At 41.5% G+C, this 14,064-nt stretch overlaps 1 protein-coding gene across 9 annotated transcripts in view; it reads right to left on the reverse strand.

The window, feature by feature from the left end:
- Positions 1 to 14,064, reverse strand: part of LIMS1 (LIM zinc finger domain containing 1) — a 93,251-nt gene that overhangs the window by 6,739 nt on the left and 72,448 nt on the right. For all 9 annotated transcript variants that reach the window (XM_068137581.1, XM_068137564.1, XM_068137554.1 and 6 more), the window contains exons 2-6: positions 13,010 to 13,169; positions 4,772 to 4,838; positions 2,684 to 2,804; positions 1,724 to 1,873; positions 601 to 751 (exon numbers count right to left, since the gene is read on the reverse strand). In XM_068137581.1, the coding sequence (XP_067993682.1) occupies positions 601 to 751; positions 1,724 to 1,873; positions 2,684 to 2,804; positions 4,772 to 4,838; positions 13,010 to 13,169 (649 nt within the window). The remainder of the gene's footprint in view (positions 1 to 600; positions 752 to 1,723; positions 1,874 to 2,683; positions 2,805 to 4,771; positions 4,839 to 13,009; positions 13,170 to 14,064) is intronic.

Here is a 14,064-nt window from a genome sequence, read left to right on the forward strand (position 1 = left end):
AATCAAGCAAAGTAATTCTCACGTGTTATCAATGAACAGAACAAAGAGATATTAACTAATGTCTACTATCATTACACTCTTGAGAAGAGAGCCTTTTCTGAAGGAGATTTTCAAAGCAACATAAGGAACAAAGTTTATCTTTCTAATTGAAATGGAAGATGTAGAACTAAATCTTGTATATGGCCTTAAAATATGAACTCTCACAATAAGTACTTTAGAGATATTTACTTGGCAGATGACTGTGGAAGACATAAGGTTATTACGATTCTCAGTGACATTTACGGTTGCAACAGAATTTGACTGCCTTTCCACATATACTGCTTTGCACTCTGAAATTTTCTTTTGTAAGGACCTCACAGTTCTTCCTTTGATTACCAATTTTAGTTTCACAGTCAATGCTCTCTTTAAGGTAGGAAATGCCTCCTATTTCACAGTGGAAGACCAGCCACAAGAAGGTTGAAAACGAAATTAGTAGAAGGCATTTACTAATAATTGCTGTGTACTTTGCTAATTGTTTTACTGAATCTGATTAGCACAATCACGGGTAAATACGTCAGTGTTTATGTTTGTAAAAGAAAATACACCTAATTTGATGTTTACCTCCACATGCCATTGTTTGCCCATAGCATTCACCACACGGCCTTCAATTGGTCTTCTACATGCCCCACAGATAGGGACACCCATTTTGTCATGGCAGGGCAAGCAATATAATTCTCCCTTCAACTCACGAGCATCAGCAGTAAGTTCCTTCCTGTTCAAAAGTTAATGAATTGAAAGTATGAATAAAGGCACTGGACAATGTCAACTCTTGAGTGTTTCTGAAAAGGAAAAGCAAATTAGCATTTGATTTAGAAATGATATTTGGACAGTAATTTGTACAGTACTGAAGCAGCATCAAATGTCACATAATTCAAGACTAATCACAGAAAACTGAAGAGACTGCTAAGAAAGATACACTAAGTCACTCTGAAAATAGCTACTGGGCTACTGTCATTACTCATCATGGTTATGTGTCACAAATCCATTTGTGCAAGCTGTAGATGTGTTTGGTTTACATTTTGGCACTTTTATCACCAGTTTATTTTAGATTTGTGTAACATAACTGGAAGTAAATGTAGTCCTCTACATCTAGGTATGTTCAAACTGGACTTTGTTGTGGCACTGAAACGGTAGCTGCTTTTGCTCTAGAAATAAACAACTAATGATCTGTGCTATGTTCTACAATGCTCCATGGTCTGTGCATCAGAGCAGGATGTAGAAACGTGCAGCTCCATGTATTGCAGTTGTAGAAGCTGATAAAATAAGAAAAAGATAGGCTTTGAAAGGAGACATCAAAGTTTGCAAGCCACTCAACTAAAAAGAAATAAAGTTGGCAAGTAACTCAAGCAGCCAGAGAGGCCTACTTTTCTTCCTCTTTCAGTAGAACAATAAACTATCATTTTGCTGCTACAGAGACCATTACCTGTGTCCATACTTCATATTTTGTAAGGTACCACCTCATCCTGCAGAGTCCAATCTCTCTTTACTGTCTGATAGGTCAGCCTTGTTTGATCTCAAGGTCCAACTCTTCTATCCCAAAAGCAGTAACACACATCTGGCTACAAAGCACCCAAACCCCTCTGCTCTTGCCAGCTGTACTCAGCAGGCTTTCACTTTAGGATGTAAATTGATGAAGCAAATGACCCCTGCATTTTCTTGTTTTCCTTTGCAGAGCTCAAGTTACCCGCAGTTTGCACAGTTGAAATGATCAGGATGATAAGGATCATTTTTGAATATAAGAGGTTGTTCATCAATAATGGCATGGCACTTCTGGCAAATGTACTTTCCCAGGCCTCTGGCTTTTTCCCTGTTATGGCAAGGACGGCAGAGATGTCTGAAATAGCATTAAAAAGAAAAAGAGGTAAGTGCTAATACCAGGTACTACAGTGCTAAGCATAAACAAAAATCTATTGAAATTTCATTTAAATCATTCCTTTTTGTAGGGAAATAGTCTGTAAAACAATTTCCTTGCTAGGCAAACCAAGTTTAAAAGGGGCAAGGAAATTTTATTTTCTGTCACCACAGGAATAGAATTTCTTCAGCTCATCTGAGTTTAAGATGTGTTGAAACACAAAAAGACAAGTTTGCTACAGATCCTCAATGCTGAATGGCTTACTCTCAAAATCTTAACAATATAGATTGGAAACTGGATGAAGATGCAGGTCCTAATTCTGTGGATAACTCTGCATACCATATTATACATATTAAGCCAATGGCCATAGAATCCAGTTGTAAAACATACTTCTGATGACAGCTGGTAAAAATATCCTACTCTGTGAAGGATCCCACTGAACTTAAACCAGGCCAAAACTGAAAACCCACGTTGGAAAAAGAAACAAAAAAATCCATTAAAAAATAAAGATAATTCTTCTGTATCTGAATGTTTTCTTTTGTTAGGAATGAAAATGTCATGGAATAGAGAACCTTTGCCAAGAAATATGGTGTTGAAGTAGATAAACTGTTAATATTTTAAACGTACATATTAATGTATGCGCTCTTAGTTCTGTGATGTACACTTAAACCATTTCCCCACATAATATGTTTCAGTTGCACCACCTAAGCTGGAAAGCTGCAGGAACCAAAATTGCTCAGTCCTCCTTAATTTTATTCATGAACAGTTAGCAGAGCAAGGGTGAAGATCTACCTGCCAGCATTCTTGACGAATCCAATATCGGCCAATACTTGTTGGCAAATATCACAGCAGAAGCACTCAGGATGCCAGCTGTTGTTCATAGCTTTAATAACACGACCAATAATGAACTCACCTATAAGAAACACAGCACCAGGATGTGAAATACCATGCTAGACAAAGTTAGAAGCAAACCGCTACAATGGCATTACCATGTTCTTCCTCCCCTGCCAAATCTGGTAGGGTGCATTGCTTTCAGTATCACAGTTCTGGTTGTAAACTCTGGAAATTTGGGGTTGGTGTGGGGTTTTTTTGCCGTGGGTCAGAAGGAAATATCCTTGCTGAGGGAAGATCTTCTGTTCTTTACATATAAGCCCTTCTATATGCACACTCTATTTTCTCTCTGCAAAGACCCTCTTAAAGTTCCTTCCCTTTTTTAATTTATCTGTTTTCAGGCTGTTAAGAAATATATGGAGTTCTTCCTTACATTCTAATAATTTTTCTCCTTCTTTTCTTAAACACAATTTTAACTTGTTATGTACACAGTAATGGTTTCTACTCTGCCTCGAAGTGGCTCTGTACAATGCAGTGCAATGGAACTGAGCTTGGGCAGCTGTGGACCTCCTGAAAAAGTTGTCATGGAGTTGACATGAAAAGCCACAGTGAAGTTGCAGAACAGTCAATTCAACACAGCTTCTGACCTACCACAAGGAGTCTTGTCCTGCAAGGCATTAAAAAATTAGCGTGAAAACTACTGTTTTGCATGCATTGTGTAACCGTACAGCACAGGCAGCACAGCCACATCCACCACACACATGATTAAGTAATTTTCTATGTGGGCACTATAGCCAAGGCCCCTGAGCCATGCAAAGGCTCTGCCTAAAGTATGTTAAGAGCTCAGCTTCCCAAGTCTTGGCTTTGGAGAACATACAACGCCAACAGCTGCCAAAGGGGAGCAGTCATGCAGGTAACTGATGTGGACAAGAACATCCAGCATTCGACTCTGCGGCATTCCCGTTAAGTCATAGCTTTTCAAGAACAAAACCTGCTGGACTTCAGAAATGTCAGGAATGCTTGAGGTCTCATTGCTGTCAACAGCTCCCATTGATTTTGGCTCTACTTACTACACACAAGTAGTGACAAAGCCTAGTCATGAATTTTTAAGGGAGCTGGTGCTACAAGGAACCAGGGCAGGAAAACTGGGAGCTGTGCCAGCTGGACAGGGGAAACTCTGGAGATAGACAGCATAGCTCCTCAGAAATTGCCACCAACTCATTTCTTTCCTTGCTTGTTCAAATCCGCAGCTTTTAATTTAAAGACCTGTAACATCTGCTACCCTCTCCCTTGGTGTTCAAACCCTCCTTTCATATAGGGAAAAGCCTCACTGAGATAAGTGAAAGCCATAGCACCTTGCCAAGGTGCCACAGAAGCACAAGAACTTCCAAACCAGTTTAAGCAATAGTCGAGTAATGACTTCACAGCTCTGCCTGAGCACAATGTGTCATACAGAGAGGGGGGAAATACCATGCAAATGATTATGGTGCAGCAGAAATACAAGCATTTACATCAACACTGACAAATAAAAAGCAGCCCTCAGTGTTATGTAGATACCAAATGTTGAAGCTTTAAAGGTATTTGTTTCAAAGATACAACAGGGGACTGTCATTTGATTGTAACATCACATAATGAAGACTGTCCCTGCTTCTGTAGAGCAGGGCAGCACAGGTGGGTTACAATAGTTAAAAGGGATGGCAAAGACTTGTTGCAGGGTTTCAACTGCATGACAAGGGCCAAATATGAGGACATGCAAATATATATATATATATATATATATATATATATATATAAAGAATCAAGAGTTATGAATGGCATAACTAATCAGAAGTTCATGAATGGTCTGCTCATTGGATCGCTGCACTAACAGCTAAATTTAAATCAAAAAACCTTATTGTGTGATGAGATTTAGGAAAATTCTCTGAAGTCTACTTCATTCTGGATGTTCAGCTGCCTCACAAAGAACATACACAAGTGTTTCACATCTTCCCCCACTGGTATTCCCATTTGTGATCAGTGTGAAGTGTTTCATCTCAGTGTAAAACTTACCACATTGATGGCAGCATGGGGCAAAAAGCATTTGAAAGTCATGTTCACAGTACTTCCTCCCTTCAAACTGCAAGTGGCAAAAAAAATCTGTTAGAGGGATGAGGAGTATGACTCCAACATGAATGCTGTAACACACCAGTTTGTTTCCAGATGCAATTAGGTAGCTGCACACACAAAAAAAGGCAGACTGAGCTGGGCATTAAATCCACCCACCTTAATTCAGTTACAAGTTAGCAGGTAGCAATAGCACACCCTTTTGCTATGCTGCGGAGAGCCCGAGGTGTTTTCTGTCACCTATTTACATCCCAAGAGATGCCTGATCTTTGTCAGACCCCTGAAACTCTGATGCAGTTGAGCAAATTCTGGATGGGAAATTATCTAACACACACATAAAAAAAAAAGAAAAAAAACACACACTAAAAAAAACCCAAACACCCCCCCCAACACACACACACACCCCCCTTTCCTGGGAGGAAGCAGTTTCCTGAGCTCATATAATCTCCACTCTACATTTCCTGTAAGAATGACCCAGCATACAGGAGGAAGTAGGAGGCCAGGAAGAACACCCAGGGACAGAAATCTTGACAATTTATGGAGCAATACAACCAAAACATGAGGGGAAATGAAGCTTTTCTTTGTGATGCTTATTCCGTGGAATCATAGAACCATTACGCTGGAAAAGACCCTTAAGAGTGTCAAATACAGCTTTTAAGGAACAAAGACCACTACAGCGATTAGAAGATCCCATCTTAAGGGATTTGCATTTGGATCTGGATTTTCTCAGAGAAGTTCAGCCGCAGTTCAAGCTCACACAGAAAAGCCTATGGAAAAAAGTTTTTTCAGCACTGCATTAGCACCTTAGACAAAAAAAATTGTATAAACATGTAGGTGAGTATGTCCTGAAGCAATGGGAAATGTTAGATACCTTCAGGCACTACATTACTAGGCACGGATGCCAACTAGCATGTCAAAACCAGATAGACAATATTAGGTATGTTATAAAATGTTTGGATTTGAATGTCTCAGTTTAAAACAGTGGAGAAAGCAAGATAGCAGGAAACCCCACTCCTTTTACTGGGTCCAAGACAAAACAAATCAAACAGTATAAAATATTACTCACAAATTAAGTTTGATGCATGGACAGATGATACAGCAATGTGCTTCAAGATTACTTGCTTTATACCATGAAATTCCAAGGAATAAATACAAATACAACAATTACTTGTGCAATATACAGAGCCACCAGTAGGATGGGGATCTAATGGAACACTCTGGAAGTCACTTTGAGATTAGAAACTTAATTCCTGTGCCCAACCTCAGCTGCATCTACTAGGAACAGAAAGACATGCTCAATAATCAGACTTTCAGAAGTATGCTAGCAAACTATTAAGTGTTTTTCCAGTGTAATACACTAAAACAGATTACTTTTTTAATTGGAGCTTTAAAAAAAAAGGAAATAATTGAGAGACACAGGACTATTACTTTCTCAGTGACCAATGGAAATAACTATTTTGTTGTGAATTGTGCTTGCTTCCTGTCAGATATAATCCTTCTTAAACTAAAAACAAACAAATAAACAAACAAACTAAAACAACCTGAAAACTTCCTGTTTTGGGTAAATAGGTGGTCCAATGGGATATGCTCAGGTTTGCCTGGATTGCAGAGCCACCACATACTCATCTGAGTGGATTAAACAGGTTTTCTTCCCCTCTGGTTTGCATCAGGCAGGTTGGTTACCATTCAGTCTTGTTTATATTATCAACAGCACATTTGTGCTGCCTCTGTTGGATGAGCCAGAAGTTCATTCATCAGAGAACTTCCGTAACAAATCCCACAGCACCTATTCTAAAAGCCAGATCATTTGACTGTTGTATGCTGGAAGTCCATGAGTTAAGTAGCTCTGCATAGAACATGTCACTATGACATAACCTCCAGGTTTTTAGCTGACTTAGTGAAATGACATGCATAGAACCTGAGTCTTTAAGGACCATCCCCCTAAGGTGGTTTCTGGTAAAGCCCATTTTAAGTAAACACTCAAGATGCAACTAGAATAGAAACAAATCTGACAAGTACATTGCAGCTGCACCTTCCTTTAATCTTCCTGTAGGTTAGTACAAACATCTTGGGGGGGGGGGGGGGGGGGGGGGGGAATCTAAACAAAGAAAGTAAAAGGAACTCCCTCTTATTAACAAGGAAATGTCACATGCTATTTCATTTTTATTCTTATAATTAAATGATACTATTACTACTACAAACTGTGCTACAGATCTTCTGAGTAGTCCATAGGATTTTACTGTATGTATACATGGTGAGATTGAGTTGCTGGAGCATGTCCAAAGAAGGGCACTGAAGCTTGTGAAGGGTCTAAAGCACAAGTCTTATGAGAAGTGGATGAGGGAACTGAAGTTCTCCAGTCTGCAGAAAAGAAGGATCAGGAGAGATCTTCTCATTTTCTACAACTGTGTGAAAGGAGGTTGCAGAGAGAGGGGGGTCAGTCTCTTCTCCCAAGTAATGAGTGGTAAGATGACAGGAAACGGCCTCAAATTGTGCCAGAGGAGACTTTAACTGGGTATTAGGACAAATTTCTTCATTGAAAAGAGTGGTTAAGCATTGGAAAAGACTGCCTGAGGAAGTGGTGGAGTTACCATCCCTGGAGGTATTTAAAAGATCTATAGATACAGTGCTTAGGGACATGGTTTAGTGGTGGACTTCTTGGTGCTGGGTTAATGGTTGGATTAAAGGTCTTTCCCCACCTAAATGATTCTATGACTCTATCCACCTCTCAAAGCCCTTCTACCTCCTCTACCTCAAGCACAGTGCAGAGCAGGTTGGGCTTTTCCTGAAAACACTAAGTAGAGCCTGTTAATGAATGGCTGGATCTGGGGTAGGACTCATCTCTCCTAACCTCCTGTTTGAAGGTAAGGTGCCCACATTCTCCAGTGGGAGACGTGGGCAACCTCTTGTAGGGAAGAGCCATTCTTGGACCCAAGACTGACATGGGTTGGAGGAAATGCCCACTGACTGATCATAGAGGTCTGATTACCTGTCCCTCTGAATGCACTGCCATAGAAGCTCTCCTTTTAAGCCAGATGTTCTGCTGTTAGTATAGGACTGTCTTACAATAGGTTGTAAGATTCTGCAACAGCAGCTCTACAGAATACACTGCTTCTAGGCAGTGGAGTCACTAAGACCAGAATCACAAAATCAAAGTATGTTAGGGGTTGGAAGAGACCTCCAGAGATCGTTGAGTCCAACCCCTCTGCCAAAGCAGAACCACCCAGGGTAGTCCTCACAGGAATGCATCCAGCTGGGTTTTGAAAGTCTCCAGAGAAGGAAACTTCACCACCTCCCTGGACAGCCTGTTCCAGTGCTCCACCATCCTCACCATAAAACAGTTTCTCTTCATGTTGAGGTGAAACCTTCTATGTTCAAGTTTGTATATGTTGTTCCTTGTCTTATCACTGCACACCACTGTAAAGAGATTGTCCCCCTCCACTTGACACTCACCCCTCAGATATTTATAGACAATGATCAGATCCCCTCTCAGTCTTCTCTTCCCAAGACTAAACAGCTCCAGGTCTCTCAGCCTGTCTTCATAGGAGAGATGCTCAAGTCCCCTAATCATCCTTGTGGCTCCACATTGGACTCAGGCAGATCCCTGTCTCTTGAATTGAGGAGCCCAAAAACTGGATACAATACTCCAGGTGTGGTCTCACTAGGGCAGAATAGAGGGGGAGAAGAACCTCCCTAGTCCTGCTGGACACACTTTTCTTGATGCACCCCAAGATACCATTGGCGCTCTTGGCTACAAGGGCACATTGACCAGACCACTTCACATCTGAGAGCAATTAGCTTGTGCTAATTTCTGTTCAGGTTGAGTGCATCAGAAAACACAGTGAACTGGCAATGCGGAGCAAACAGCAACACAAGTGTGCCCTAGCAGGTCCTAATCCCACAGTTCCCATGCAACATTAGGCACACAGCTCTCGCTTACACCCTTATGCAATAAGGCCAGTGTTGGCTTGCCACGAACCTGTATTTGTCTTTTCTCATATCAGCTCATGAGGACATCAGAAAAATTCCTGCTGCATTGCAAACACCAAGCTGCAGGTGGGCACTGCTTCTGTGTGGCACCACTTGTGCTGCAAGCAGCTCAGCTCCAGTGCCGGACGACAGCAAGCTGTGCTGATCAGAGCCCCTGGAGACAGCCCAGAGACACCTCCGGTGGAGCAGGTGACCTACATCAGCCTGACCAGCACAGCCCCCACCCACAGAACACAAGCACAAAGCTTATCACAGCAGTGTGTAATGGCAAACATGATAAGCAACCTAATGACTAATGGGGAACTCTGTAAGGCTAGCACTAGGCAGGAGAGGAGTATTTGATTTCTCGATTGCTAAGAGCTGGAAATCATGTCCCAAGAAACACCAGTTTAGCTAAACCAGACATAACAAACACAACCTCATGCCAGGCAACCAACAGTGCTTACCCACAGGGAACCTGCTCAAAGAAACATCTTACTTAGCCACACTTCCAAACACATCTATCTTCTCATAGAGTGCATTAAGCTGCTCTTACCCAGTCACTGTTTCTTGACAGTGATACACATCATCTCAAGTCCTCAGAGCACTGACAGCCATCTCCTGAGCACTGACCAACCTAAGCCTACCCTCTCTCTGCTTAGGGCTGATCCCTCTTTTTCCTCCAAATACTGTCACCCAGTACATTCTCATCTCTAGTACCAAGGTGCTGAATAAATAGTAAGTTGTGCCCTTGTCTGCCCTTCTCCCTGAGCAGCACCACCAGGAAACATGTTCAGGTTTCCACTGTAATCATCTCACTGGTCACTTCAGTGCTACGTGAGAGCCTTTTTGGCAGCACAGGATGTGCATGGACACTCTAAAGGGTGCAGAGACAGAGGAGAAGGCCCTGCTGAAGATTTCCAAGTTGAAATAACCTCAAAGGCACAGGGACTGGGACAGTCTGGATTCACTGACCACTCCACTTTCTAGAAGATACCCATAACACACCAATACAGATGGGGGAGAAAGACTGGGTAAGATTTAAAAGCTATCATCTAAAGGCTCTCAGAGGACTTAGACCAAAAAGTGCCTCTCTTCAGCCCCAGAATATAGACTTGCTGGTGTGGAGAGAAACTGCAAGATCTTGTGGTAGACAATGACTAGGGGCAGAAAGGTGATGTGAACTTCAAACCATGCACAAGTCTTTTGTGTATTCATTTAAAACTCATCTCAATTATTTTACCTCTATAGTAGCAGTGGCAAAAAGTGTCTAAACTGAAACTTTCCACTTTCTAACATTTCTCAAAAATAAAGTCTAGCTAGCCTGAAAACAACACTAGCAACCAAAATATTTTCATACCCCTGACAATCTATGGACACTCATCTCTGACTCTATGTAAGAGGAAACATTGCTTTGCAGTAAGAGAATGGTCAAATCCCGGCCATAATGAATATGAATGTTAATAAAATAGCAGCAGGAAGTAAAATGCCTACATCCAATATACCTCAACACCACCAGGATACTTGCCCCTGCCTAAGAGATCCAGGTATGGCCACCCACAAGCAGCAGAGAAGGTGTAATACTCCCAGACTAGGTGTAAGACTTTCTTTCTGTTGTGGTCCTTGTCCATCTCCTTGGAGAAATAGACTCTCTAGAGCAGGATTTCTCAAAATTTTATCTTTAACAAAGAGCCACTCAGCTTTCTAATAGAGGTCCCTGGAACCTCTCACTGATTTTTGAGACTGAACAAGAATGAATAAAGTACTCATTATTTAGAGAAAAATATTTTGTATTGTTTTAAGACAATTTTATTAACACAATCATAAACACTTTAGTTTTAAAACATGCATATCACTCTAAGTTTGCCTCAGTATGCAGCTCAGTATATATTAACAATTGTAATGCAATGTGTGTCTAGGTTTTTTTGTTTGTTTGATTTGGTTTTATTTAATTGCTACTGCCTTGCAGCTCACTGTGAGAGACTAAATCTTGTCTCTCTTGATGTGACTCAACAAAGATAAAATCACCTTTGCTCCTTGCCCAGACAATAGCTGGTGTGTATTGGGCAGATGCCACTGGATAATGACTCTCTGGAATGTGCATAGACAAGATCATCTCTACCCATCAGCTACCCCAAAAAGGGAGGATGGTGAAAAGGACAATGGTTTCACCACCTGGACACATACCTAAAAAACTGTATAAAAGATCTGAGCAACTACTGGCTCAGAAGAGGAAAAGACCTGGGCAATCCTACTCTGAAGAAAAACGAAGAGAATACCAGGACAGAAAAGGACAGACACAGGAGAAAAGACATCGCCATGTAGCCTGGAGGCAGTAGGCCAGGAGGAACTCTCTCTCTCTGGGTCCTAAGTTCCGCCTGCTGCAACTCGTGGACCTGAAGAGGCGGCTCAGAGAAGGACTTGGACTTTGGGATCTCTCCCTCCCCTCCTCCAGCAGAGGACAGCACAGCCAACAACGATGACCCCTCCTCCACGCCAAAGCTGCAGCAGCCTTCCTCCACAGACCCAAACTTGGCGGGTGGGGTGTGTGGTAATATAATTCATTTCCTCTTCTCTCTCCCTCTTCTCTTTCTCTCTCTCTTTTTTCTCTCCCCTTCTCATCCATCCACTTTATTCTGTTAATAAATAGCCTCACTGTTGATATTTTGGCCTTGTTTGTGCCTCTAATTTCATAACACAGGAATATTCAAAAGAACTGAGTCTCTTTCCCTCTCTGGACCAAGACACTCACCTTTTGACGTCTTAAGGAATACTAGTGGCTCATTTACCACAATCTGCAGCATTGGTCCTACAGCACTGAGAAGGCTTTTCATCCTCACAAAAGGTGAGATAAAGCAAACCCCAAGAATCCCCTTTGCTCATCTCTTTTCCACTCCACACTTCTCCCTCAGCCTCTTCTCATCACCACATAACATGGCTCTGTAAAATTAGAAACATACTGTGGAAATAAACTGTTGTGTTCGTGCCACAGGGACAGCACACTGAGTGTGAAAGCACAGCATTGTGCTTTTAACATACTGCTCACCTGCCTTTCCTAATCACAGTATGGCATAAATCCTATAACTGCTACTGTAAGTTGTATTACAAACTACTTGGGCAGGACCTTATCTCTCAGACACTAATCCCCATCGTCATATCATCTACCCTTCCTTACACCAATAACTTCACATATTCACAGGCTGCATTAGGTTGGAAGAGACCCTAAAATGTCATCTTGTCTAACTCCCCTGCAGTGAGCAGGGACCCCTCCAACTAGATCAGCCTGCCCAGGACCACATCAATGTCTTCAGGGACAGGGCCTCAACCACATCCAACCTGTTTCAGTATTTTACCACTCTCATTGTAAAGAACTTCCTCCGTATGTCCAACCTACATCTACCCTGCTCCAGTCATGAACTGGTCGAAAGCTTTCACCAAAGTCACTTTGTGTTTCAGATACTTGTATTTTCAAGATATGGGAAGGCAAAAGAAAACGACACCAGTATCAAAATACTCACCTGAGCTGAGGACAATCTACCTAGGGATGACAAATATGAGTCAGAGTAGAGGATTGGCTCCTGAATGCATGTGAGAAGTGTTGATTTTGAATGTTTCAGTTTGTTAAACGTAGAGCTAACCTATACACAAGTCCCATCTGGTTTGGGCTGTCCACATACCCTGATCTCAGCATGCTGACTTACAGATCATCTCTATGAACCTCACTAAACTTGGCAATAAACCTATGGACCACAGAGTGCTCAGGTTTCTCTCTAGATGAGGGAATATAGTTAAGCATTATCAGTAATATGGTTTAGTTGAGGACTTAGCAGAGTAGGGTTAATAATTGGACCTGATCATTTCAAGGGTCTTTTCCAGCCTGAATGATTCTATGAGTCTATGCCTGTTCTCCAAGAATTATGATTTCTCTGCTTTTGAGATTTCAATCTACACTGAGAAAGAAATGTCCAGCACTTTTTTTTCTTGGTTCTGATAACTTTAGGCTACACATTTAAATAAGGTTGTATACACTGGTGTCCTCCAAATTAGCACAGAATTGCAGTTCCTCTTCTCTCCTTCTGCTGGGAAGATCCTTTTGGAGCCTAGTTCTTCCCACAGGACTTTCTGATCTATCAGTCTGCCCAAAGCCACTTCTGGTATGAGAATGAAGGCACAAGGCAAAGGCTGGGGGTGAGACCCGTGCTCTGCCCTGCTTACCTCATAGAAGAGCCCTTCAGGAAACTGCTGAAAACACTGGGCACAGACAAAGCACTGCTCATGGTACAGCTCACCGTTGCTGTTGACAATTTTCTCGTCAGGGGCAAAGCCACCCCTGCAGCGCTCACAGATGGCATTTGCAAGTGCGTTCGCCATGTTGCTGTCATGAAAAAAAACAGAAAGAAAATTAACCCATATAGGCAACACCACTGGTTTGGGGCCCCTTTTTTCCCTTTTTATTCTTTCCTCAGAGCGAACTGCATTAGCCTAATACTAGGCTGCTCAATACAACTTTTCCAATGGAGTTAATGATTTGTGCCAACCACTCAGAAATAAAACTGCCATTTCCCCTGCTCCCAAACTGTTTAGAAACAAACAAACAAACAAAATCCCTGCAATGCATACCAATAATTATTAATTAAACAAACAAACACAGCAATGTTTGTTACTACAGGCTCATTTTTGTAGGCTCATTTTCTCATAATTTATGGTAAATAAAGGCAGGCAATTCAAAGAAGTACTTTAAAAATGACAGAACATATTATAATTACAGAAAATAAGGGCAAATATTAACAGTATTTGAGGACATCACACAAGAAAACAAAAATGCTAATCCCAAAATAATTCCTAATATATATATGCACACACACACACACACATACATATACATATATATATATATTTATAACAGCATTGGTTCAAAATTTCTAAATAAGCAATATGAAAGAGTGTACAGTATCTAACCTGGCAAATATTACTGAAAACTGTATCAGATAAACAATTATTCCTTATATAAGCTTTGCATACAGAATTCCACAAAATCAGCCAGGTTGGTAGAGACCTCCAAGATCATCAAGTCCACCCGATAACCCAATCCTAACTAATCAACTAGACCACGGCACTAAGTGCCTCATACAGTCTTTTCTTAAACACCTCCAGGGACATTGACCTCACCACCTCACTGGGCAGCCCATTCCAATGGCCAATCACTCTTTCTATGAAGAACCTCTTTCTAAGATCAAGACTAAACTTCCCCTGGCACAGCTTGAGACTGT

The sequence above is a fragment of the Melanerpes formicivorus genome, unplaced genomic scaffold, assembly GCF_026170545.1.
Source record: "Melanerpes formicivorus ecotype bairdi unplaced genomic scaffold, bMelFor1.0.p_v2 SCAF_1, whole genome shotgun sequence".
Classification (NCBI taxonomy): Eukaryota; Metazoa; Chordata; class Aves; order Piciformes; family Picidae; genus Melanerpes; species Melanerpes formicivorus.